General features: G+C 39.6%; 1 protein-coding gene across 1 annotated transcript in view; it reads right to left on the bottom strand.

Moving 5' to 3' along the window:
* Positions 1 to 3,916: 3,916 nt before the first annotated feature.
* The window catches only part of SLC6A14 (solute carrier family 6 member 14), a 37,347-nt gene continuing 16,284 nt past the window's right edge, over positions 3,917 to 24,979 (bottom strand). Inside the window, exons 5-14 of the mRNA XM_018558990.1 lie at positions 22,156 to 22,288; positions 20,103 to 20,235; positions 17,079 to 17,219; positions 15,782 to 16,010; positions 14,324 to 14,449; positions 12,191 to 12,309; positions 11,486 to 11,585; positions 8,749 to 8,858; positions 6,980 to 7,156; positions 3,917 to 4,137 (exon numbers count right to left, since the gene is read on the bottom strand). Of these exons, the coding sequence (XP_018414492.1) occupies positions 3,985 to 4,137; positions 6,980 to 7,156; positions 8,749 to 8,858; positions 11,486 to 11,585; positions 12,191 to 12,309; positions 14,324 to 14,449; positions 15,782 to 16,010; positions 17,079 to 17,219; positions 20,103 to 20,235; positions 22,156 to 22,288 (1,421 nt within the window). The 3' untranslated portion in view covers positions 3,917 to 3,984. The remainder of the gene's footprint in view (positions 4,138 to 6,979; positions 7,157 to 8,748; positions 8,859 to 11,485; positions 11,586 to 12,190; positions 12,310 to 14,323; positions 14,450 to 15,781; positions 16,011 to 17,078; positions 17,220 to 20,102; positions 20,236 to 22,155; positions 22,289 to 24,979) is intronic.

Raw genomic sequence — 24,979 nt, 5'->3', positions numbered from 1 at the left:
CCCCCATCCGTTCCGCCAGTCAGCGCTGGCGGATCGGAGCGGGGAAGGGGGAATCCAGCCCCTCCCCTGTCACGGCAGAGAGCCGTGACATACATATCTGCATTTTGCATATCAATGAAATTCCATCTGCCATTTTCCAGTGTATGGTAAATGAAAGAAAAGTATTTCACCAATGTATATATATATTGGCATCTTTACTCTATGCCTTATTTTTATAGATTATTTGGATTCCAGTTTGAGGTCCATTGAGGTCCAGTTAAAGATAAAGAGAGGCATCCAGAAAACTAAAAAGGACTTAAAGGTATAAAATGATAAGGCTGTGGTAGAAACAGGCATTCACTGGCTCTTGTACTGTATACTACTTCCACGGCAGTAAGTAAACAGATTAAATGTAACTGACCCATCATATGTAAGCAGCAAATAACTCAGGAAATTGTTTCTTTTATTAAAGCTTATTGACACAGGCATTTTGTTTTGTGGCATTGTTCCTGTAAATAGTGATGGTGAGTCTACCAGGTTCAATTCGTCAAGGGTTTTGCAAATTGTGCTCAAAATTTGGCAAACCTGAACTTAGAGGTGTAATGGAGGGCACATCTTGTTTTGGCCATTTTTTAGATTATTAGGCAAGCTATTGTGAAAAAGCTGGGCAGGGCCATGGGAGGACATGTACCAATGTAAAAAAATGCTTTAAAACATACTGTGCAGTGGGGGGAGAGTCTTTTCATGTGGCTTTGAGTGCAGCATTTAAAATACACAAATTCTTTGAGGTTCTTGGAGATGCTTTAACGCTGTATGTTACAGAACAGTATTATTTTCACGGACAGTCTCAACGATAGCATATACTAGGCGTGCATATTGGGCTGTTTAAATAAAAAAAATTTTTACAATTAGCTTGGCTTACATACAGCAGCAGCACCATCACAGGACTTGTTCTGCCAATTTGTTTACATTCCATTAGGGGACCGAGAGCTGCCACAGAATGTGAACAAGTCTTGTGACGTCGCGACTCGCTCCGCCCCTATGGAATTCGGGAGCAGAACTGTCATTTTGCAGCCGGTGTTCTTTGGGTTCGGACATGTTAGAGGACGGCGAGATTTTTTTCCTTGGCGTCGTCCATCGTGATTCACATGGATCTACATCAATGGACTTTTTTTTTTTACACAATAAAATCTTGTGTAGTTTTTTTTTTCAAATAAAGGATTTTTTACGGTGTTTATTTACTTTTTTACTGTATTTGGTGTATGAGTAGGGGTAACTACCATCCTTACCATCTTGTCTTGAATTGTATTGTGATTGTAATGTCTTCCTTATATTGTAAAGCACTGCGCAAACTGTTGGTGCTATATAAATCCTGTATAATAATAATAATACTAATTAATGGGAGAGAGGCAGCATATGGGGGCCCCCTTTATGGAAAGGGGCACCCACATTCCTATAAGCCCCCCTACCTTCAGACCCCCACAAAAACTGGGCTAGGGTTGTGCGAAAGAGGCTCTTGACCTCATTGACATGGGGGCAAGGGGGGACTCCCCTGCAAATCACCCTCACCATTTTGAGGGCATGTGGCCTGGTATGGTTCAGGAGGGGGGTGGCCGCATGCTCATCCCCCCTTTCCTGCTCTGCCAGGCTGCTGCTCTGATCAAGGGTCTGTTAAGAGATTTTAGGGGACCCACTCCTTTTTTTAAATTTTTTGGCGTTGGGGTCCCCCTAAAATTCCTACCAGACCTGAAGGATCTGGTATGAATTGGAGGGAACTGAACACTGTTTTTTTTATTATTATTTATTTATTATTATTTCTGTGGACCATCAAAAGTTAAAAAGCAAAAAGCAAACATTTAATGTCACTTTTTGCAACTCATTTTCGTTTGTAAGTATTGTTTAACTCATCCAAAATGAACGTAAATTTTGGATTCAGACGAATCCGAATACCGGACCAAACTCACTTTCGGATCTGAATTCCGAAAAACGAAATAACAAAAAATCTGAAACAAACGGAAACAATGTTTTTTGCCAGCTCACATGTCTACAAGTTTCAGACATATCTACATAAAAACTCTAAATAATAAGTGGGGTAAAAAAAGATCTGTGATATGTTTTATATAGATATGTTTTTTAATCCATATCTATATAAAACAACTGAGAGAAAAAGGATAAAGAGAAGAAAAGAGAAAAATATATATAAGGGGGAGAGGGGTTCCTGTCTCGGTCTGTTTCAAACAGGGGGGATCCATTGATGTTCGGCCCCAATGTAGTATTAAATATAAAAGTGTGGGGTCAAAGTTGTTAGGGTAGGTGTAATTGATTCAGGTTTGCCAGATTGTTAAGAATTTCTCATGTTTATCCAAAAGGATGACAGTAATCTTTTAATTGTGGACTATATCATTGAGTCTAGTTGTCAACTCATAAAAGCTAAGCAATAAGGTTTTCCATGCCCTGGTAGTTGTTTGTTTTGTTGCACTAAAAATGTGTGTGATTAGAATAGACGTTTATTTTGGAATTTCGTTACATTTTTTGAATAAAAACACAAGAGGAAATTGCACAATATAAGAAAACATTTTGACTATTTAAATAATTATTTAAAACTAAGCCATGTAGGATTTCAGAAACCATCTCATAAGCCGTTGGTAGAGCACCATGGTACAAAATACTCTGCTCCTGTACTTTTGTCTGCTAGTCTAAATAAATCAAAATTTAAATCGCATGTCAAAAAAAAAAACCCCCATTCAGTACTGTACTGCAAACTGTAATAGATACATGTTTGCCCAGGTTTTAACCCTTCAAAAACCCTGAAACATACACAAAATACCTGTGTTATCTGTCAGATATGCAGTCAGCATCTAATTTCCTATTGAGAGCTGACTTTATAGTGCCTTTCTGGACCTAATTTGCAAGAAATGGTGTCAAACCTGCTAACCTGCAAAATCCATCCACCTCTCTCCATCTCCAAAACATACAGATTACATGTTTTGTAGTCCAAAATAAGAATTGAGAGGGCTATTTAGGCTAATTGGCATAACACAGTCACAGTGAACAGGACAAAGGGCAGTTATTCATTTTTTGTATGTAGGCATATTTTTGGTCTTTGCTCAGATATAACAAAATGTTTCTACTGGTATATTTAACAGACCAAAGAGAGCAGATAAGAGAAGTTCATTGTTATGGTTTTCATACTCTATAAAGCAGACCCTTCACAATGTTTCTATAATTAGACCCAGATTAAAGTTCAGTGTCTGCATCAGCAAAGTTCTAAGACTTAGCGCTGAACCTGACATTCATTCCCCTGATCACAAGCTTGACTTGAGCTTGAAAAATAGCAAAGTTTGATAGCTTAGAAACTAAGAAAACATATAGAGGAACATTCTCGCTTCCAAAGTGCCTATAATGTCAAAAGGTATCTGAAGGCTTATCAAGAAAGGAGGCAGTCCTTAGAGGGCACCAGCCAAGACACATGCTATCTTTCTTGGAGACTATTAGTGAGGTCTCCAAGAATCTGCTCAACTGCTGTGGCCATTATGAGATTTCCCAATTTCCTTGGTAGATATATCTATTTACTTTGTATGGTCAGAAATTCCACAGCAGGGTCTAGATCATGCAAACACAGGTGATAACAAACTCTAGGTAGACAGGGACAGACTCAAAAATAGGTTGATTTTGCTGTAGGGATATCTAAGCCATAAAGCAAACCAAAGAACCCACCGGTAACTAATATTTCACTTTTTGGGTTGATTGATTTTTTTTTCTGTCACATAATCTCAAATAAGTCTCCTTGAGTTTCAATTTCCTTTAAGCAAATAGAGGATGCATCTTCTGAATTCTCTTATACCAGTATATGCTTATCCTAAAATATTGACTAAAAAACAAAATATAATTGTACTTCAGTAATTTATTATACATAGAATTAAATCGTTGGCTGATTTCATGGAGTTGATGTATGTGAGAGTGTCAATTGTTAGTCACTTGTTGAGAGTCCATACAACTGAGAGGTCAAAGATAGGCCTCATTGTCATATTCCATCGTGGCAGTCACTGTGGGGATCTCTACATTATCCTTTTCTGTGGTAGTGCCGGGCATATGTTTGTATCGCTCTCCACGATGTTGGGCTAATGCCGGTCCCCAGTTGTCGGCAGGTCTGCAGGTCTTCACAAAAAAACATAAATATAGAAGATAAGTTGTATTGAAGTTATTAGCTGATGAGTTATTACCTCTTAGCAATACTTCTATAAACTAGATTGCGGTTACACACAATGGAAACAAGGTGGCCCCGGAACCCCCAACCACTAACATGTTATGGCTTAACGTAATGCTGTAAAGGAGTAAAGTTGGGAAGCGGACATGCATTTGGCCAATGCATGGTAAAGGTTTTAGAGTATGTTTGTTGGTCTGGCAATATTAGAGGCTTGATTGTGTGAGAGTAAGATATAATAGGTACCACTGTTTTTCATACAGGATGACCGATGGGAGTCGGACGTTTTTAGAAGCGGTAGCACATGGTAAGTGGTGATGGGAGGGGGACGAGCTAGGTGTCATCCCCCCCCCCCCTGGAATGCCAATTCAGTCACAATGAAGCTATGGACATTACAACATCGTTTGTTTGCTTACAACAGCTTTGTGGTGAGTCTATCACAGCAACGCAGCAGCTATTTCATTGAGAATTCAATGTTGAAATCAATGTTCAATGTTGGTTGACATGGAGCTGTTCCCAGTGACATGGAGCTGTTCCCAGTCGCAACACAGTCCTCAGGTTTGTTGAACATTTCAGAACAACCGGAAACATTATGAACAAGAAACCACCAGGCCCTGCCTGCGCTTTAAGGACGCTGGAAAACATTGCACGGGTGAGAGAGGCAATAGTTAGGAGAACGGTACGGTCTGCTCGAAGACATGCAAGTGAGTTAGGTGAGTTAGGATTGAGTCGTGAATCAGTGTGAACCAAGATCACGTGCATTTGCACAGCAAAGTCTTTTTGTTGCTCGTAATCTCTCACATTGAGCTGTTGAACAACCTGCATTTTGTATGGATGGAATCTTAAATCTCTCTGTAAAATGGTTCTCACTGATTCACGACTCAACCCTAACTCACTTGCATGTCGAGCAGAACGTCCCGGGCTCCTAACCAGTGCCTTTCTTTAGAATTGAGTTAAATCTAAAATCTCCTGAGGTAAATCTTTAATGTACCATGTCGGCTGATATATGAACGGCGGGAAAAAGGAAAGTATTGGTGTTATAGCAAGGAAATGTGTGCTTTTACTTCCCAGCTTGCATGGGAAAAGTCTGCCTAACTACGTTACATAGTAGCTGAATTTATCTTTTAGTTTGTAGACAGCAGTACAAATGCATATGAACCAGTGCAAGCCAATAATATAATGAAGCCAGTATAGCAAGCAATGGTACATTGCCATCATGTATTGTATATTGTTATTGTTATGCTACATCACTTACTTCAAAGAGGTTTCCTCTTGCTTTGATAATTTTTACTATTGCTATAATTGGAATCCATATTAGGCAGAAGGCGCTCATGCACCAACCCAGAGCTGTTCCCCAAGCAGGATATTTGATGGAGCCATATGAAGGAGCTTCAAAGGTAATGAGTGACCACAAGAGAATAGCCTATGAAAATAGACAGAGAAAAAAAATTATTATTATTTTGTATGTGGGCCATATATATTGTATTACATGGTTACAATTTTTAATAAGTAGACCTGGATACATACAGTATATGTGTATTCTTAAGGCCCCTTTCACATAGTCGGATCAGGAGCGTCCGCAGAGGTGTCCCCTGCACAAATTGTCATTGTCTCTATGCTTGCTGTGATGAAGGGACCCGGTACGGTCCCGAAATGTTGGCTGTTTTGATATATGTGACGTCATTCTACAATAAAGAGAACTTCTGGATTTCTTCCATTTGTGAGTGCTGGTGATCTTCGTTACTATCATCTCTGGATCAGGAGGGGATTCCTGAACAGGTTCCCTGTTGATTGGAACAGATGTCACTGTTGTGACATCCATGTCCATCCAGTTTGTTTGCGATGGAGGAAATTACCTGAAAATACCAGACCCATGTTGGTCTATTGAAAATCAGATGTAAATGGACTTGTGTTTTTGTTGTTCTACGTTTACACCAGATAAGCCCTGATCTAGCACGATTAGGCACAGAGAAACAGAACTCCGATCCATTTGTTTTGCCAGACTTGGCCGAAGCCAAGGGTAACCGGATATAAACAGACGCCTATCTGTTTAGATCGGGCTGCCCATAGAATAGTATTGGGCTTCCAATCAGGTCCGCCTGAAAAACTGACAGGCGGATCTGATCGGAAAGCCCAAAAGGGCACTTTGCATTTTAGGTGGGCTCCTAAAGGCCACTTCTATGTCCTGAATACTCGTATATCAAGAGCTCTCACTTTGTCTGGAAATCAAGATTTACATTTTCTCAGTCTTGTATAAACTGCTTCCTCCGATGGGCAGGAACAGCATCTTTTTAACAATATTTCTTTTATTGAAAATGCTTTGTAGGTGGGCTCCTAAAGGCCACTTCTATGTCCTGAATACTCGTATATCAAGAGCTCTCACTTTGTCTGGAAATCAAGATTTACATTTTCTCAGTCTTGTATAAACTGCTTCCTCCGATGGGCAGGAACAGCATCTTTTTAACAATATTTCTTTTATTGAAAATGCTTTTTTAGAATTGAGTTAAATCTAAAATCTCCTGAGGTAAATCTTTAATGTACCATGTCGGCTGATATATGAACGGCGGGAAAAAGGAAAGTATTGGTGTTATAGCAAGGAAATGTGTGCTTTTACTTCCCAGCTTGCATGGGAAAAGTCTGCCTAACTACGTTACATAGTAGCTGAATTTATCTTTTAGTTTGTAGACAGCAGTACAAATGCATATGAACCAGTGCAAGCCAATAATATAATGAAGCCAGTATAGCAAGCAATGGTACATTGCCATCATGTATTGTATATTGTTATTGTTATGCTACATCACTTACTTCAAAGAGGTTTCCTCTTGCTTTGATAATTTTTACTATTGCTATAATTGGAATCCATATTAGGCAGAAGGCGCTCATGCACCAACCCAGAGCTGTTCCCCAAGCAGGATATTTGATGGAGCCATATGAAGGAGCTTCAAAGGTAATGAGTGACCACAAGAGAATAGCCTATGAAAATAGACAGAGAAAAAAAATTATTATTATTTTGTATGTGGGCCATATATATTGTATTACATGGTTACAATTTTTAATAAGTAGACCTGGATACATACAGTATATGTGTATTCTTAAGGCCCCTTTCACATAGTCGGATCAGGAGCGTCCGCAGAGGTGTCCCCTGCACAAATTGTCATTGTCTCTATGCTTGCTGTGATGAAGGGACCCGGTACGGTCCCGAAATGTTGGCTGTTTTGATATATGTGACGTCATTCTACAATAAAGAGAACTTCTGGATTTCTTCCATTTGTGAGTGCTGGTGATCTTCGTTACTATCATCTCTGGATCAGGAGGGGATTCCTGAACAGGTTCCCTGTTGATTGGAACAGATGTCACTGTTGTGACATCCATGTCCATCCAGTTTGTTTGCGATGGAGGAAATTACCTGAAAATACCAGACCCATGTTGGTCTATTGAAAATCAGATGTAAATGGACTTGTGTTTTTGTTGTTCTACGTTTACACCAGATAAGCCCTGATCTAGCACGATTAGGCACAGAGAAACAGAACTCCGATCCATTTGTTTTGCCAGACTTGGCCGAAGCCAAGGGTAACCGGATATAAACAGACGCCTATCTGTTTAGATCGGGCTGCCCATAGAATAGTATTGGGCTTCCAATCAGGTCCGCCTGAAAAACTGACAGGCGGATCTGATCGGAAAGCCCAAAAGGGCACTTTGCATTTTAGGTGGGCTCCTAAAGGCCACTTCTATGTCCTGAATACTCGTATATCAAGAGCTCTCACTTTGTCTGGAAATCAAGATTTACATTTTCTCAGTCTTGTATAAACTGCTTCCTCCGATGGGCAGTTTGGCCGCACGGGAACGCAAGGCACATCAGTAAAAAGGCTGCAAGCACTATTTTTTTCTGACCTGACCAGACCGGAATGCCGGCATTGATGTGCCATGCGTTCCCGTGCGGCCAATCGCATTGTGGGCCAGAGGGCATGGCTGAGGTGCCATTCACTTCACTGCACCGCCACGCCCCATCCCGCCCCACAACAAATTGAGCCGGCCGCTATGCGATCCAGTGTGTTCCGGCCACAACGCACTGATGATGATGTGAACTAGCCCTAACTGTAGGCACTATGCTGTCATGCAACCAGTCTGACACAAATTTTTCTTTTATTACCAGTAAATGTTTGATTTATATACCTTTTCTATATACCTGGGCTCACGTAAAAATTTCCTTGGACGAAAAGGGGTCACGAGTGGAAAAAGTTTAAGAAGGCCTGATATAGTGAACAACATACGAAAGACAAAACAGTCTTGATACAAGATAATAGAATACAGAACAATTCAGTTGGTACATACATATGTATCACTATGCATTGGGGTCCAAGCCATAGCTGCTATGTAGAGATTGGGACACATTATGTAAGACCCATTGAGTTCAGAGACACCTGTATGGAACAGCATCTTAAAAGTGGTGTTGCAGCTTTCTGCAGTAGTCACAAGGGAAGTGGAGCGCAGTAGAAGCTCATTAAGTACAGATGTGGCTTACTTACTAAGATTTTTTACAAGCCCCAATGATTTCTATTACTTACTGTTAATAATAATGGTGATATAAAGAGCCAGCATGCTCTCCACCATAACCAAAAACTCCAATGCTTCTTTCCAATCATCATTTCAATGTCCTTAATGAACCGGTTGCCACCTGCAAGTACATATTTTTAATTTGACCCTGATTTCATTGTACTATACATTCAACAGCTACATTTATATCCCCTCCTCACTATTGTTATGCCTTATGAACTGATACATTTCTACATCATCATTTAGCCCTGTCAGACACATCTGAATATTAAAAAGGATGGCCCATGAAAATGAGAAAATCATTCAAATTTTATTTCACCTTCAGCTGGTCCCGAAATTGAAATTGCCAGTGCACATCTACCCTGTCAAACATAGATTTCTCTAAAATTAGGTTTTAGGTGCATTTGTGTGTGTGTTTGCCAGCTAAGACTTAGAGATCAGTGAATTAATTTGCAAAGTCAAAACATACTGGTTCTATAAGTAGGCCATGATTTGCTTCACCAGTCAATCTAATTGACTGGCTCAAAGGAATACTTACCAGTTTGCTTTCCACGCTGAAAAAGCTGGGTCCCAACCCTCTGAATGCCCTCCAGTCACCCAGAGCGATCTAAAGGGAATTCTGCTTTTAAGATCATAGTTGGATATAGGGCTAGAATGTTTTGACATGAGTATCCCAAAAAGGAAGTAGTAACATCCTTAATAGATTATATTCTCATCAAAATATCCTAAGAAAGTTCAGTGCTTCCTAAATAGGGCCGTGAAGAAATAAGGAGCTTAAGTATGGCACATACATATTTGTAGAAAAAAAGAAATTTAATTATGTCCCAAACTGTCCTAAAGGCACATCTAGAATTCATTTTCTTAGAACCAGAGCTGGAATATAGTATAATAATATCACAGTGTGATTTGTACAACTTCATTTGCATCTTATGTTTCTTTACTGAAAAGTCATTATATATACTTTATTCAACATTTCGCTGTTAGTTTACAGCGGTGGTGGGGTCTCCCTGCTGCAATCATCAGCTTGTATTTTAAATGATAGTGAAAAGTCAGAAACTCTTTTAAAGTAAAACTCCACTTTCTTTAAAAAATAATATAACAGATCTAAATGCTACAAAGGCAATTTTGCAATTTAATGTTTTAAAAAATCATCTTTTCATGTCAATCCGCAACCATTGTGATTTTCGGAAAATGTCAAATGTTGCTTCCTTCCAATATGGCATTCTATACACCACTGGTGCTGGGAATGCCTACAACTTGTAATTTCTTTCCTGCTTGTATGATTGGCGTTGTGCTTTTCCCAGAAGTCTGCAGTAGGATAAAATTCTAATTTTAGACATTCTCTGCAGTAGGAGTTTAATTTTTGCTGACATGATGCTAATGATTTCCTATTTCTAAAGGGATGCAGACACTTGAGATTTATTGTTTACAACACTGAGATTTGCTCAAGTAGTTATAATAGGCTGGCCTTCCTGTTCAGGAATCAGTCTGGAAAGACGATGGTGAAACAGCTATTTCTTCAAAATAGAGAAAGGTAATAACTGCAAAAATTTTTTGCTGAAATCCTTGCAGTGCATATAGATCACCTAGAAGAGTGAACATTTATGGTGCACTACCAGGTTCGACCAGCAGGTGGTAATGTTGTGCCATTGTGTTTTCATAAACCTATACTGCATTCAAAAATCGCACCTAAGTTTGGGAGGTAAAATGGAATTCCAAAATTACAAAAATGTTGGCCACAGAATTGGTAAGTCATTTCTGAATATTGAAACTATCTGGTGCACTACCAGGTTCTACCAGCAAGTGATAATATTGTGCCATTGTGTTTTCATAAACCTATATTGTATTCAAAAATCACACCTAAGTTTGGTAGGTAAAATGGAGTTACACAATTACAAAAATGGCCCAAAAAATGGCAGTAATTCATGAATAATAAAGTGGATCTAATATACAAGTGAAAAATGTTTTCCCAACCCACCATGTAGTTTTTTTGCAATATGCTTTTGATAACTCCGCTTCACAGCATGGCCAAACCTAGTTAAATGTTGCTATGTGTCATAAATCCCTGCTTGGCCTTATGGTGCACTCTATATATTAAATGGCAGGAAAGTTTGTTTAGACTTTAGAAACCAAACAGATTTTAGATTTCCCTAATTCCAGTTAGTGTTACAATATTAAAGTACATGTAGGGTAACTTTTTTACTTTTAGATAGAGTAGCGAATGGTAACATACCACGCCAGTTTGCTTTTTTTTTTTTTTGCTGCCTGTCCTGGCGATGCAGCAGGGAGTGAAAGGAAATCTATCCAAAGTGAGACATTTGTCACCAGAATAGGTGTTTCTAGTGAAAGTTTTCCTCTCCCACCTGGTTCAATGATAACCTATCTTTGCCAAAGGTAAAGGTTAACAGGAGAGATAGTGAGCCTGAATCTCCCCAGTTGAGGTACAGACACCAATAAAAACCTGACAGTGGTTCTAGCTCTTCGCCACACTATACAAAAAATGTTTTAGTTTTAGATACACTGTAATTAAAACCTACACTTTGTCTATATATCGAAGCAGGTATCAGGCTTGCTCCCCTGCAAGGGCCTAAAGGGGATTGAACTCATCCATCATGGTGGTGCATGATTTGCAGATAACCTGTTATTTTGCCCATTAGGAGAATTATACAAATTTGCTTAATTTAACTATCTTCAATGGAATTTGGAAGTCTCTGGCCACACGGGTACAGAACACTGTCAATATATTACCATAAATCCAGCAAACTCCCACTAACTCCAGGACTGCAGCAAAGAGAAGGGTCCATCCACCACAGAAGTAGTCAATCAAATTTACCCAGTAAATTCCTGCCTGCAGAAAAGAGCAAGGGTTAACATTGCAGTATCCAATAATTACAGGATGAAAGTGAGGAGTAGCTTACAAACATAATAGTATGTTAACACTGGATCAAGTATGGTAATTCTCCTTTCTTTAGGGAAATGTTACCAAAATAACTGATAACCAGTATGAAGTCATGATTAAAAAGATATTGCACTGCATAGAGCATTACCAGGCAACAAATGAAAAAAATCAGTAAACTTCTAATTGTAGTAGATTTTTAATTTGCCAAAGCATTTCAAGTGGTACTTTTTAGAAGTTAGATGCAAATTAGGATTTTTTAAATAATTTTTTTTAAGAGTATACACAATGGACAAAAACTGTTTCATATTTCATAATCAGAAGGTCTAAGGTTACAAACAGCCTGGGTTTCTGTTTTATGACCAATATTGTTAAAATTATTTATAAAGGATAATATTTTTTAAGTATATATATTGTCTGGATTTATTTTCTGTTTGGTCCATTGTTAGATCATTTATTGTAATCGTGAAGCTTCTGCGCAGTGATTTCCTTGCAATGAATGATAGGTAGAAAACTGGATGGTACAAGGAGTATCAGTGAGGCAGCAGTAGCAATACCTGAGTTACACAGACCAACCCAAGAAGAAAAAGAACACAACAGCAGCAAGTTGTGATTATAGCCCGTCTTTTCTTCATGACTTCAGGAAATGCATCTTGTATTGATGTTGTTATAGTTTCTGTAAGAGACATAAAATATATAAAAAAAAAACTTCCTAGTGAAGGGCTGGACAGCATATTAATTGTTAACACTGTCTTGCCGCAACAGGTTCCTAAGCTCATTTATAGTGTTGTTGGGACACTATCTACATGAAGCTTTTTATGTTCTTCCCATGTTTAAATGTTCCTGTTTATTCCCAAAAACAGACAGGTAGGTTTATTAGCATAGTATAACTATCACTTATCTGAATTTTATTGTTATAACTGGTTCCAAACGTGTGCTTAGAATGTAGGAGGATTGGATGTGAGGCCCACAAGACAGCTCTGTAAAGGGCTCCAGGAGGATTAAATGTAACAATTTAATGTAGGGGTAGTTTGGGATTTAGTGCCACTTAGGGGAAGTTTGGTGTTTGCTACTATTCCTAGTGCCAAGAGCTCTTCACTGAAAACTAGCAGAACCACTCTTACCCTTGTACAAGTCCTTGTTTATTAAATCCAGGATACTTGTTTTTGCCTAGCTTGTTTCTGATGTTCTACCTCACCTACAGAAGCATAACATAAAAATAGTTGTAGTTATCTTACTTGCCTCCCTCAGGCTATGATTTAATGAACCATAAACATAAGGTGACAGTAGTTTTCATCCAAATCCAGTGATGATCCCATGTATGTAGGTGAATTTACACCCCATCAATTGCCTTTGGTGGAAACAAGTGATTGCATAAGTTAGGGAACCTTTCCCAAATTAGATTTTTTTTACTCATGATAACCCATGGCCAGTAGTATAACAATAATTGGCATGCTCTGATTCTGATGAAGGCTGCACATCTGACCAAACTTTGGTGTTTGGTCAGACTGAGAGGTAGCATTACACAGTGTTTAAAGTTTTTTTGCTGGATGTCTTTCAAAGCTGAGCTTTCAAATATAACTGGACTTATAAATGGCCTTCAAAAGTGGTATTAGTAGCTGTTAGTAATTTGCTAGATTGGGTGACGTATTGCTAGCTTTGGCTACTGTCAGTTCAGTGCAGAGGCAAATTATAGGGCTAAGTTTTGAGGAGGAAGTCAAATGGTAATGGCTCACATTAGAAGGGTTATTCACAAAAGTGTGAAGAGTTTGGAGAAGGCAGGAGAAGTGAACAATCTAGGACAACATAGCTGAACTGGAAAGTGAGCTGAATTGTTGAATTTTCCCAATTCAGCTATTTTAGCCTAGATTGTTCACTTCTCCTGCCTTCTCCAAACTCTTCACCCTTTTGTGAATAGCCCAGTAGGTGTTAAGTGGTGTGCTTAAGGATTAGTGAGGAAAACCCTTCTTGAGCTGGCTTGCCGAATCGGCTGGAATTCAACCAGTGTTTTGCCCTGCTGGGACCCCTATGTTCATCAAGAGTCCATTTTTTAATTGACTTTTTGTGAAGGAGCCAGTCCGAAAATTCTTGGTCAAACAGTGATTGTAGCTGCAGTTACTTTTTGGGTATTCCTATTGCAGCACACCCACAGCTGTCAGAATACAACAGCCAGGTGAAGGGGAATCAAGAGTGTATGGCCAGGCTTAGACAGTTGTCACCGGGACAATTGTCCCTACTGGAAGATTTCCTCTCAATTCCTGTTTTGGTTACAACTTAAAATCTTGGCTTCTTCACTCACTTCCAGTCCAACTGCCAATAGTCACCAGGACAAACAGAAATAGTGAATCTACTGCATTGTTTGGCATAGCTGTGTAAATCTTAGAACTGGATAAACAGAAATACAAATCATTTGGCAGGTTAACTAGCTCTCATATATAATTTCATCTGTGTTTTTAGCTTTTTAGAGTTCTGCTTTAGGGATTATTTTAGTGTTAACCTTGTTTGTGATGTTTTAGTGTTACAACCTAGGGACAATTAGAAGAACTGCAGGACGCATTCTTTTTTTCCTCTACCTAGAATGCAAGTCAAAAATAGCACCACAATGAGTACTGCATGAGTGACTGTCTCCACTGTTGCGAACCAAATAAATATGCTTTTTAATATCCCAATCTTTTCAAACTTGTTCTTACCAATCAATGCAAACTGTGAGTCCAGGCCCAGTGTAAGTAGCATGACGAAGAACAGGAATGACCAAAGTTGAGAAACTGGCAGCTGGCTTAAAGCTTCCGGATAAGCAATAAATGCCAAACCAAAGCCTAAATGAAAGTTTAAAGAGAAGTAAACTCAGTGCATGTAACGCAAAGGTCAATACAATGTGTCAAGGCACAGTATGTATATTTGTATTTAATGAAGGGGAGAGGTTGTAGAGAGAAGGAGGTTGGAAGAGAGTTTGCATATACCAGAAAAGCTGTCATGCAGTTTGCAAAATTTTCAAGAGCAGACAAAAGCCATGGACATAAGAAAAACAATTCAAGAGTCTGTTCATGACAAATTGCAGTGTCAGCAAAATGCCTGTAGGCTGAATTTTGGGTACATTGACCTGTAGTTTGCCATCCAAGTCAATTCAGATGCATTCTCTCAAAACATCCTCTAACAGGCCAAGCTAGCCATTAAAAGTGACAGATACAGGGATTAGTGCAAACCAAATAACACTGCTGGTAGTGTGTACAATGGTCACCTTTTATTCATATGGTTTATATTTTTTTTCCATTTCTATAAAAGTCTTGTCTAAAAGTGCTGGCTGGGGTTGGGGTTTAATTTGTTTCTGACATGTATTTATATTTTGACTTTTTTTTTGTTTGGGATACAGATTATTATTTGCTGTCTGTATCCCGTTTTAGAAATTTCCCTTCACTTTTTATTCAGGAGATATAACAGGAAGTGAGGGGACATTTTTAAAAAATGAGGGGACAATTAAAATTTTTTTAAAACAGGTGTCCCAATTTGGAAAATTGGAAGCCTAACCACTTGTTCTGGTGACAACCCAAGATATTGCATTTCCTATCACTTTTGTTTCTGAAAATGGCCACCAGGACAAACAGAGAGAGTGGATTTATCCAGCAGGGACACAGACAGCAATGAAGCTATCACACCTAACATATCTAAAGGATCTTTCAAAAGGAACAGAGAACCCAGTAAAAATAAAATTAAAAAATCATATATAAGCTGATAGTATGACTGACAAATACAACACATTTTCCTTTTTATGTCTTTTGTTGAGAAACTATTATATAATGAAATTATCAATATACAATTATGACATGCCCTCATACAAGTCACATATGTGCATACTTCAGCCCAAACATTGAAATAATATTGGGGTTTTCAACTTTACTGGATTACCTTAGTTGACTGGAATTTAGATGTCTGAAATGTCATGTGATTTAGAAAACATTCTTTTATCTACTCCCAAGTTCAGGGATTCTCCTATCAGGGGAATTTCATCCAAAAAAAAGAAAAACCTAATCTATAGCTCTTCACAACAGAAGGTTAATAAGAAATGTTTCTGATGCTATTGTAACGAGAAATAGAAAAACGCTTTTTATTAATTAGATTTACTCGTACACATATACAGTTCTTGTACATACCTGAATCTACTATTTCAGACACAGATTTTTCTGAAATGTAAGCCATATGTCCCAAAATAGAGAATATGGCGAATCCTGCAAACACACTAGTGCCACAGTTTGTCACACAAACAATGATGGCATCTGTATAGCAGTTGTTGTGGAACTTGTTGTATGAAGACAAAGCAATAAGTCCACCCCAGGCTGTTGAGAGCGAGAAGAAGATCTGGGTGGCAGCATCCTTCCATACCTGCAAATTGACAAATTAGAAAAGTGACTAATATGCACTCAATACCCAATACCCTTTCTAATCAATCATGTGGCTGCAACTCAAAATATTTACCGTACAGATATGCTTGGGAGGTTCAGTAATTGTTCAATATGAATTTACATTGGCAGACTGTGGGATCAAAGCAATTATAGCCATAGAATGATAGTTGGTGTCAGACACCTTGGTTGATTGTGGAATTTGTACACTAGTTTACAAAGTATGGTATGAAAAACAACAAATATCGAACAAGTGGCAGTTCTGTTGGCCAAAAAAATTAAGAGAGAGGAAAATAGTAACACATTTTTTAAACTAAACAGGGTGTGTGGAAAGGCACAGCATGTTGAGCACTGAAGAAGATGGACTACAGCAGTAGAAGACCACGTACCTTCTCAGAAGATTACATATCAATCCAATCCAGCTAAGAACAGGAACACAAGGCTACAGGGAGCACATGATATCCAAAACAGGACAACTATATCATGGAGGATGTTAACAGGGCTGACAAATTTAAAATCCTACAGTGACATGCATATAGTAGGGACACATTTTTGGGCCCAAAGCATGAATTCATGGAACCATCCTGTCTAGCTCAGACAGAGAACGAGTGCGTCAACAGAAATTTACTATTGATAAATCACAACATGGAGAACCTTGTAAGAGATTGCTTTGTTGTTTATTACCCAGTAGGAATGATACTTAATTACTAAGATGAAGAGAGATTTCTGAATTGCAGTAATTCATAGCAGCCAATCTCAAGCCACCTTTGACTGTCCTGATTGCACTTATGTAATAAAAAATACAGTTTTATTGGTTGTTAATTAGTAACTATACATCCGTTCGCTGAATACTATCTGTATATGCTGATTATGATTGTAAAATGTCTGGTTTTGCACATAATCGCTTAAGGCTGATCTACTGATAGCATCTCAATGAAATATCAATGTCTCTGTTTTTCAATGGCGGTTCTTAACAAATCCCTACATATTCCAAATATAGATACATATTTGTAAGCAATCTATAGGAGACATAAAGACACAGTGAACCCACCTCTGCATCCATTAGCTTTGTAATGTTTGATTGCGTTCCAATATAATAGTCAATCCCAAGACTTGCTCCTTCGAGAGTTGCCCCTCGAACCAACAGTATTATAAGGACAACATAAGGAAACACTGCAGTGAAGTATACCACCTGAAATTAAATAGACATTAATAACCCTTTTACTATGACATCAAGACATAATTAATACTTTAAGGCCTTGGTTCTCAATTGGCGGGTCGTGACCCAAAAGTGGGTCGCGACCCTATGTTCCGTGGGTCGCCACATGCCTTCCACTTTTCTAGGCGAGAGATTCCTCAGCCTCCTCCCAGCACTGCACTGTCAGTTCTCACACTGAGCAACCATTCAAAATATGCTGCCCGGAACTGTGTCAGCTTGAGGTGGGGTGGGCTGGAAGTATGGCCTTAAGGAGCTCCACTAATACATGCTTTTCTTACAGCTCCCTCATGTGCCCTGTAGAGGTGCCTGGACTGGATGGACATCACATTCTGGCTCCCGACACCTCTACAGTGCACACAGGGGAGCTGTACAAACAATGCAGAGCTGCCCACACTGGACCTCAGACTGAGGCTCCACTTCAGTTCCCATAAGGTAGGGAGACTGAGTGGATCTAAAAAAAAGATGTATACATTTTTTTAAGTGTGATTATGTGTCAGAATGTCTGTGGTTTTTGAGGGTCTGTCAGTGTTTTTGTGGGTCCGTTCACACTAGTACACTGTCCCAAACGATTAATGCACTGTGCCATGTAATAGCACCTACTGCGCATTCTGGAGGAAGGTGCATTGCGTTGCCATTAATTTGAATGACCCCCGAAATACACCTCCCACCCACAGTCTGATCGCCTGCACTCAAACGCCTGGTACCGCAATGCCATGTATTGCATTGCAGTGCGACTTGGGTCGTGACTTAATGACCAAGGACAAGTGTGGGTCCTGAGGTTACACAGGTTGAGAACCACTGCTTTAAGGCACAGAATCACTTGAGAGTGTTACTATATCACTCTCATGTCTAAACAATACCACAACCTGAAACTAAGATAGATAGATAGATAGATAGATAGATAGATAGATAGATAGATAGATAGATAGATAGATAGATAGATAGGATAGATAGATAGATAGAATTCAGCTGCTATAACTAAAATTGGAGGGCTTGGACATGCAGATTTCCTGCTATGTTAATACAAACCTTTTTTAACCTATATACTAATCAGCATCAGACTGCTGTGTCATTATAAAGGAATAGAAAATCAGCATGGTTTTTTTTCAAAAAGCACTGGCCCATGTTAAGGGCACACAGGGCTCTTTTTATACTTCATAGGCATGGAAGAGGAGCAGGACCTCTTGAATGGAAACTTGTACTACTTCACAAGGGTCTGCAGGTAAACATCTTATATGTCCCCAAGAGGCAGCAAGAGGCATATAAAATCCCTGCTCCTGTGAGTTCTACCTCCTCCAGTCTATGTGGGGCAGAAAAACCCAGTCTACCCTAAGCAAAAACTGATATTTTTAATGCAGGGATCTATACTAAAACCTTTGCCCTCCCTTTACTGCACTTCACCAGTGGGCTGTCTGTCTTTAGTTGGTTCTTGCAGCTGGCCCCTGATGTGGATGTGCCATAGCACGTCATCAAGGACCAGCTTCACAAAAACAGAAGGGGGCACAGCGCCCCCTTAATGATATAAGAAATTAAGACTCGGGCACGGAACTTGGTGTGCTGTGGCAGATCTGCGGATTGCAGCAGGACATTGCTGAATTCACTGAACAGGTGAGTATGTATTTTGAGGAAAGAAGGTCCTATTTAATGCATTAATAGATTCAGTTCACAGAGCTAACACAACAAGAGAAGGATACTTATTAAGTGCAATGGCAGATGAACATTACTATCACATAGCTAAAATAAAGACACTTATTAATGTGTGAAAGTTATGTGAATTGAGCCTAGAGTGACCAAACTTTGTATCATGTTTTTATACAAAGAAAAGTGAAACCTGCTCAATTGTTATTGGCAACAGTTCCACATTTGTTCCTATTTTATTTTTTGAAACTTTAATAAATCAGCCTCAAAGTAGTTTTTCAACTACTTAGTTGTGAATACGCACTGCTAAATGATCAAGTTATTTAAACAGCATGAGTAAAGAACAAGGGCACTATAGCAGCTAGGTTTTAGCCTATGCAAGCAAAATAAGTAAGCAAGTAAAAACATTATGGGGTCTATTCACAAAACTGCCGTAGGCAGCCGAGTGAATAAACGACCCGAAGTGAAGTGAGCCGAACGCTGTTCGGCTATTCACTTCAGGCTTGTACGGCTGATTTCAGCCGTATATCGGCTGAAATCAGACGTACATTGGCTTGCTTTGTGCGGCTTCGGGTCGGCTGAACATGCTCAGCAGAAGCAGTTTCGACTCAGCCGATCCAACATCTGGATCGGCTAAGCCGAACCTCCGGCAGGCTACTCACTGCTGTTCGCCTATTATCATAGATGCCGAACAGCAGTGAGTGAATAGCCAAATGCCGCCGAGCGGCATTCGGCTATTCTGCTCGGTACCTCTGTGGTACCGAGCAGAATAGAAAAACAGTTACAAAATTAGTAAAAAATAAAATAGAAAACGATTGGGCGGAGCTAGCAGTGACAGCTAGCTCCGCCCAGCTGTTTTCTATTGGCCGGGCGGTTCTGCTGTTGTCAATCACTAGAGGGGACCTGATGGAGAACTTCAGGTCCCCTCTGCTTTGCCCTCGGCTCAGTCGAGCAGAAGCATATGACTTCGGCTTGACTGAGCCGTTCGGCTGACTTTGGGAGCTGTACGCGCTATAGTGAATAGACCGTACAGGAGCCCTTTGGTTCTACTGAACCGAAGGGGTCCTTGTGTCGAAGCTAGCCGAAGGATCAGCCGAAGCTACGGCTAGATCCTTCGGCAGCTTCGTGAATAGATGCCTATATATTGAAGTGAACAGAATATATCCCCATGGAATTACTAACCAATACCACATATAAAGATTTTACTCATGTATGTACCTTTCCAGATGATTTAATTCCTTTAAAGAGTGCAGCTCCAACAATAATCCAGGCTAAAAGTAAGCAAAGAGCCAAATACCAAACTATTTCACCAGTTTCATCCAGCCCACTAGAGAGACGGAGTGTCACCTTCCTGAAATTCAAGGAAAAATTCCATATGGTTAAGCATTAAAGACATTAAAATGCATGTGTAGCAGCTTGTGTATTTGTGTTTGCTTGTGTGGTCTTTCAGATTCCTATGAAGAATACAGCAGGGGATGTTTGACCACATTGTATAAAGTAAGGATAGGTGTGAATGGACATACAGAAAGCTCTGGAATCCCATTGGTGTGTGTCTGTAATGAATATAGTCTGCACAAAATTCAGTTTGCCATTTCCACCTGCTGTCTCGTCGGTACACTAGACCATATGAGCAACACTAAAATACAGTAAACTGTCAGTTATCCAGCATTCAACTAACCAGAACTCTCATCTAACCAGAAAAAAATCTTCTGTGTACTCACTATTTTGCTGATCTGCGGCATGTATTATCCTGGAAATGATCGTGTGTCTATTTGTCTTAAGTGTGTCTATTTGTCTTAATTTGCTTTTGATTACTGAATTTAAATATTAATATAAAGTCAATACAGAGTTTATGTTATGATATGGTATAGTATGGGGTATGGCAATAGTTAGATCTATTTTTAATAGTAACTCTCAAGCAACCAGAAACTACCTTTTTCCAGAATCTACCAATCCCCATGAATGCCGGACACCGGGGAGTTTACTGTATAAAGCAGCATCGACTCTTGTCCAGCACAGTGGAAAGCATTTGTATACATACCAAAGGATCCCCAAACCATCACGGGTTAGCTAATAAGAGAGCACAGGGTACAAGGATTACTTTGTAGCAGAGCTCCATATGCCTGATATGGGCTAAGCCATCTAATATGGGATCAGTCACTACTTATTCATTTGGTTTGTAAACAACAGACTTTTTTTCAGGATAGATTAAGGTGATACAAAGCTTCACATGTAAAAACAAGGATGGAGCTCTACCTGCTGAGGGAATGGAAGACTACATGGTATTATACATATACATATCCTGTTTCACAGAAAATAAGACCTACCCCGAAAATAAGACCTAGTATTATTTTTGGGAATTGCTAAAATATAAGACCTACTCCGAAAATAAGACCCAGTTGTGACCATTCGCAGGGCTGGTGGTGGCATAAGGGGGAACTTAAAGAGCCACGGGAGAGGCAGGAGAGAATCAGCGGTGCGAATGAAGCCAGCGCTAGAGGAAGCGAGGCGGCACCAGAGGGAGCAGAAACGCATAAGCCGATGTTTCCTCCATAGCGTCGGCTCCTGTCACAGGCGGAGTGATACCAAATGCCCTCCGCCTGTGGGGAATCCATAGTGAATGTGCACTCATTCTGGCCAGCGATTGGTTAGCAAATTGCTCTTGGAAAGGTACGGCACCCCTGATTGCCCTGATAACCATATTTTGTACATGAATGCATGTAGACTTTTCTACATGAATAAGTGTGGATTGTTGTACATTTAAAATAACAAATAAAAATAAGACCTACCCGGAAATAAGACCTAGTGTGTTTTTTTGAGCCAAAAAACATATAAGACAGTGTCTTATTTTCGGGGAAACGCGGTATATAAACATATACATTCCCTTTAATAAAATCCTTTGGATGTTTAATCCAACTGAAGCTCTGAAATTAACAGGGTGGTTGAGACAGAATAGTTGTTAGAAGAAGTATCTACATAGATTCTCATAGATCTGAATAGCTGTCCATGGTAGTGCCTTACCTAACTATCAGTCTATTATTGCAAAGCCAAGTTCCAGCTCTACCCAGCCCTCAGCTCTCATCTAGCCCATGGAAGTCAGTGAGCTAAGGGATGTAAATCCCTGAACATTCCTCAACACCACCCATACACACACACACAATCTGTCCCTCTGTCTGTCTGTCTCTCTCTCTACTGCACTGGAAAATGTTTGACTCTGTTCTGCAGAACCAATAATGGACAATGATAAAGGACATACTAAGTATATACTTACTCCCAATACTGTTTGCTAGGCAGATCCACCTCCAGCAGGACTGTAGTGTTCGCTAAACAGGTCAGATTCTGTTCTCTCACCCAAGTTAGATTTGTGGTGAGTATATTATTATCCAGTGAAATATTGCATGAACCTGGATTAAGACACAATTTTGTAGGTCACTTTATACTAAGCAGCATTCATTTCTAAAGCAAAATAGTGTATTCTAAAAAAAAATTAAACTTAGTACTGTGATCCTAAAAATGATAGCATTCTGTTGAAGGCCAAATATATAGAATTCAAATGTGTAGGCAATTTATAATCTAGGGAATAATCTGTAAAATATAAATAAACAATGAATGAAACACACTTTTTAAAAGTCAAGCTACAGTCCTCTTAGTACTGTGTATATGACCCATCATCTGCCAGCCTTCAAGAGCTGGGGAATGTACAATAGAAAATTTACTTGGCATTTATGTATGAAAGTGTATGTATGAACTAAGAGCCATAGACAATCCATTGATTGTCATTTCCCTGTTTCTCTAAGGCAGCCCTCAACTATAGTAAATGTAGTAAAGATACACATCAGAACACATGAAATGTTCACTGGAATTTAATGAATGTTGCAGATTTGCAGTGATGAAAAGCCATTCTCTTTCCTGCTGTGTCTAATTAGGCCTTATCCCTTGTTATGTCAGGTAAAATATCTGACCTGACCTAATACCAATGTTTTTACTGTCAACCTTACTGAGGAAGTTGGAAGAACATTGCATTGTTTTGCCCATATCTGAACTTTAACTGGCATTACATCTTAATAAAATATCAAACTGAAAAGTGAGATGGATAAGATTGATTCTTTAAATCCTTTTGAACGTCCCTTTTGATGAAAGGCCCAATGTTGTCAATAAGGAAAAATAAGATTAAATAAAATTAAAATAAAGAAATAAATAAAGAAAGAATACATTTATTAAATAAAGAAAGAATACATGTGATGGGGCTTTTTCATCTTAAAGAAGAACTTTGAGGATATGAAAACGTAACCCCCGCGCTGCAAGGGTTAAGTGCTCATTCTTTTTATCCGGGGTCTAAAATAAAGAAGAATTACTCACCTGATTCTTCCTGACAACTCTCCTCTCTCCCCTCTGCTTTTGGTTGTGGAATGACCCTCGGCATCCTCACCTCTAATATACTGTATTAGAAGTGATGTTTCATGGATCCTTAGACTGCCAGAGCCCGGGGAAGAAGAGGGTACAGGGACGGTCTAGCAGCCATTTAGGTGAGTATATCTTTTTTTATTTTAGACCCTCGAGAAAAACAAGCACTTAACCCTTGCAGTGCGGGGGTAGCCCAAATGTAGGGGTTAACTTTTTTAACTCCCAGGAATTCTTCTTTAACAACCCTGAAAATAATTAAACCTGGCTAGTCTTTGTCTTTTTAGATAAACACACTGTAGTGAAGAGAAATATCTGGCTGAAGAATCTTCAGAAACTGGCACTTCTCTATCTGTCAAATTCCGGGTCCCCCACTGCGCTTTGTTCAATCTACTGGCCCTACATTACTACTGAGCCCGGTAGTGACCTAGGGGCCAGTGGAAGGAACCACAATGTGCAGTGGGAGACAAGGGAATCTATACTCCCGATGTATATTCTTCAACAGGCAATTTCTCTTCACTGCAGCAGAGATTGGTGGTGTGGGCCAGAGGACAGGTATCTAAGTTCTTTTTTGCAGGATCATTTTATTTTAAGTTTTGATTTTAGTGACAAGGTCACCTTAAAGTGACACAAAACTTAGAATTTCAATCTTCAAAAAGCATTCAAGTTCAATTATTATTATTCTGGAGGGTGGATACTTTTATTCGCCAAGGCCCCTGTGTGTGTTGTAATGTAGTCACCGCTCCAGGCTCACTCCTGTGATGGACTACAATCTCATATTTAGTTTAATAATTTGTATTGAGATTGTAGTCTTTCACAGGAGCGAGCTTGGAGCGGTGGTTACTTCAGAACACACACAGGGAACATGAGGAACAAAAGTAGCCACCCTCCAGAAGGAAGGACACTGTCAGCACCAATTCAGAGATGATTTGAGGACATACAGATGAATAATACACAAATAAGCTACATATTTATAAGGTACTTGAATGCATTTTTAAGACTTAACTCCTGCGTCGGCAGCCGAGTGAATGACCGACCTAAAGCGAAGTTAACCGAACGCTGTTCGGCTATTCACTTCAGGCTGTACGGCTGATTTTAGCCGTATATCGGCTAAAATCAGCCGTACTTCGGGTGGCTGATTTTAGCCGGAGCCGTGTCAGTATAGAAAATAAATATATACATTTTTGCCCATAGGAATGCATTGTGAATAGCCCGTACAGCAGCCTTTCGGTTCTACTGAACCGAAGGATTCCTGGGGCCGAAGCTTCGGCCGATCCTTCGGCTGCTTCATGAATAGACCCCCAAATTGCTTTTGTTTGCTTTCACATTCACTTGCTAGGAAACAAAGCGTTTCAAACCCAGCAGAATAGGACAAAGTCCATTTACCCAATGAGGAAGCAAAGCAAATTCAGCAATTAAAAAAAAAAAAACCACTTTCAGATTTTTCCTACCCTGTTTCCCCGAAAATAAGACCTACCCCGATAATAAGACCTGGTACTATTTTTGGGCATTTGCTAAAATATAAGACCTACCCCGAAAATAAGACTAGTTGTGACCATTCCCAGGGCCGGTGGTGGCATAAGTGGGAACTTGAAGAGCCGTGGGAGAGGCAGGAGAGAATCAGCGGTGCAAATGAAGCCATCGCTAGAGGAAGCGAGACGGCACCGGAGGGAGCAGAGCCGCATAAGCCGATG

Source organism: Nanorana parkeri, unplaced genomic scaffold (genome assembly GCF_000935625.1).
Source record: "Nanorana parkeri isolate BGI_ZX_2015 unplaced genomic scaffold, ASM93562v1 scaffold373, whole genome shotgun sequence".
NCBI lineage: Eukaryota > Metazoa > Chordata > Amphibia > Anura > Dicroglossidae > Nanorana > Nanorana parkeri.
This window is presented reverse-complemented; position numbering and strand designations above follow the sequence as displayed.